Consider the following 1,519-nt stretch of genomic DNA (forward strand, 5'->3'; position numbering starts at 1 on the left):
TCTTCTGTTAGCCTGCAGCAGCAGCAGCAGCAGCAGCAGCAGCAGCAGCACCAGCAGCAGCAGTAGGGGGAGGAGGTGGAGGGGGAGGAGGGTAAATGCAGCAGCAGCAGCAGTAGCAGCAGCAGCAGCAGCAGAAACGGTTGTAACAGCAGCAGCAGCAGCAGCAGCAGCAGCAGCAGTATGATAGCAGCAAGAGCAGCAGCAACAGTAAGAACACCAGCAGCAGCAGCAGCAACAACAAAAGTATAAAAGCAGCAGCAGCAGCAGCAACAGCAACAGTACTAACACCAGCAGCAGCAGCAGCAGAAACAGTAACAACAGCAAGAACAGCTAGTAGCAGCAGCAACAGCAGCAGCAGCAGCAATCCTAACAACAGCAGCAGCAAACAGTATTCAGAAGCAACAGCAACAGCAGCAGCAGCAGCAGCAGCAGCAAAAAGAAGACGTACTTTTGCCTTCTCAGTCTCTCTTCCATTGGATCATCTAGCGGCTCATCAAACTGCTGCTGCTGCTGCTGCTGCCGCTGCTGCTGCTGCTGCTGCAGCGGGCTCTTTGTCTTGGTTGGCTTTGCTGCTTCTGGGGAGCAAGGAGGAGCTGCTGCTGCAACCAAACAAAAACACAAACAGTCTAGGGTTTAGGGTTTAGGGTTTAGGGTTTAGTGGAAACGCAGCAGCAGCAACAGCAGCAGGAGAAGCAGCAGCGAACGCTGCAGCAACAGCAGCAACAGCAGCAGACACAGAAGCAGCAGAAAAAGCAACTACGGCGGCAGCGACAGCGCACGCAGGCACAGCAGCAACACAAAAAGCAGCAGCAGCAACAGGGAAAGCACCAGCAACAGAAGCAGCAGCAGCAGCAGCAACAGCAGCAGCAGCAGCAGCAGCAGCAAGAAGAAAGCTTACGCTCCTCCAGCTCATCGAGAAGGTCCTCCCAGTTGTCTGCAACAGCTGCACAAGAAACAAACAAACAGCAGCAGCAGCAGCAGCAGCAGCAGCAGCGGCAGCAGCAGCAGCAGCAGCAAAGAAATGAATAAGTTTGAAAGAGCTACAACATGTCTGATATGCATGCAATCAAAAAGAAGCTGAAATATGAATATAGAGGGAGGAAGGCGTGTGTGTGTGTTGCTGCTGCTGCGGCTACATCTGCTGCTGCTGCTGCTGCTGCTGCTGCTGCAGCATGTGCTGGCATTCGTTAAATATTTAAATTAGTGCAAGTTAATGCACTAAACTACAAAAAAAAAAGAAAATAAAAACATAAAAAGTTGAATCTCCTCTGCTTACCCATCGTGACGAAGAAGAGAAGCCCTCGCCGCCCTCAGCAGGGTACCGATTACGCGGGGGTGGGGAGGCTTCTGGCGTAAAATTTTTGTGTTTTTTTTGTTTTATTATTAAATTATTTAATTTAATTTAATAAGAAAAGAAAAAAAGCAAAAAAAAACAACAAATTCAACAGATGAATGGCAATACAAGTGTAGGCGAAGGAAACCCAGCAGCAGAAGAGCAGCGATTGCGGTGTATAGACAG

General features: G+C 49.8%; 1 protein-coding gene across 1 annotated transcript in view; it reads right to left on the reverse strand.

The window, feature by feature from the left end:
• The window catches only part of EMH_0045500 (uncharacterized protein), a gene marked incomplete at both ends in the record, with an annotated part of 4,090 nt that extends 2,810 nt beyond the window's left edge, over positions 1-1,280 (reverse strand). The window contains 4 exons of the mRNA XM_013496074.1: positions 1-12; positions 449-599; positions 899-943; positions 1,277-1,280. The exon at positions 1-12 is cut by the window's left edge and continues 113 nt beyond it. Coding sequence (XP_013351528.1) covers positions 1-12; positions 449-599; positions 899-943; positions 1,277-1,280 — 212 coding nt within the window. The remainder of the gene's footprint in view (positions 13-448; positions 600-898; positions 944-1,276) is intronic.
• Positions 1,281-1,519: the final 239 nt, after the last annotated feature.

Source organism: Eimeria mitis, genomic scaffold (assembly GCF_000499745.2).
Source record: "Eimeria mitis Houghton genomic scaffold, Emh_scaff1897, whole genome shotgun sequence".
NCBI lineage: Eukaryota > Apicomplexa > Conoidasida > Eucoccidiorida > Eimeriidae > Eimeria > Eimeria mitis.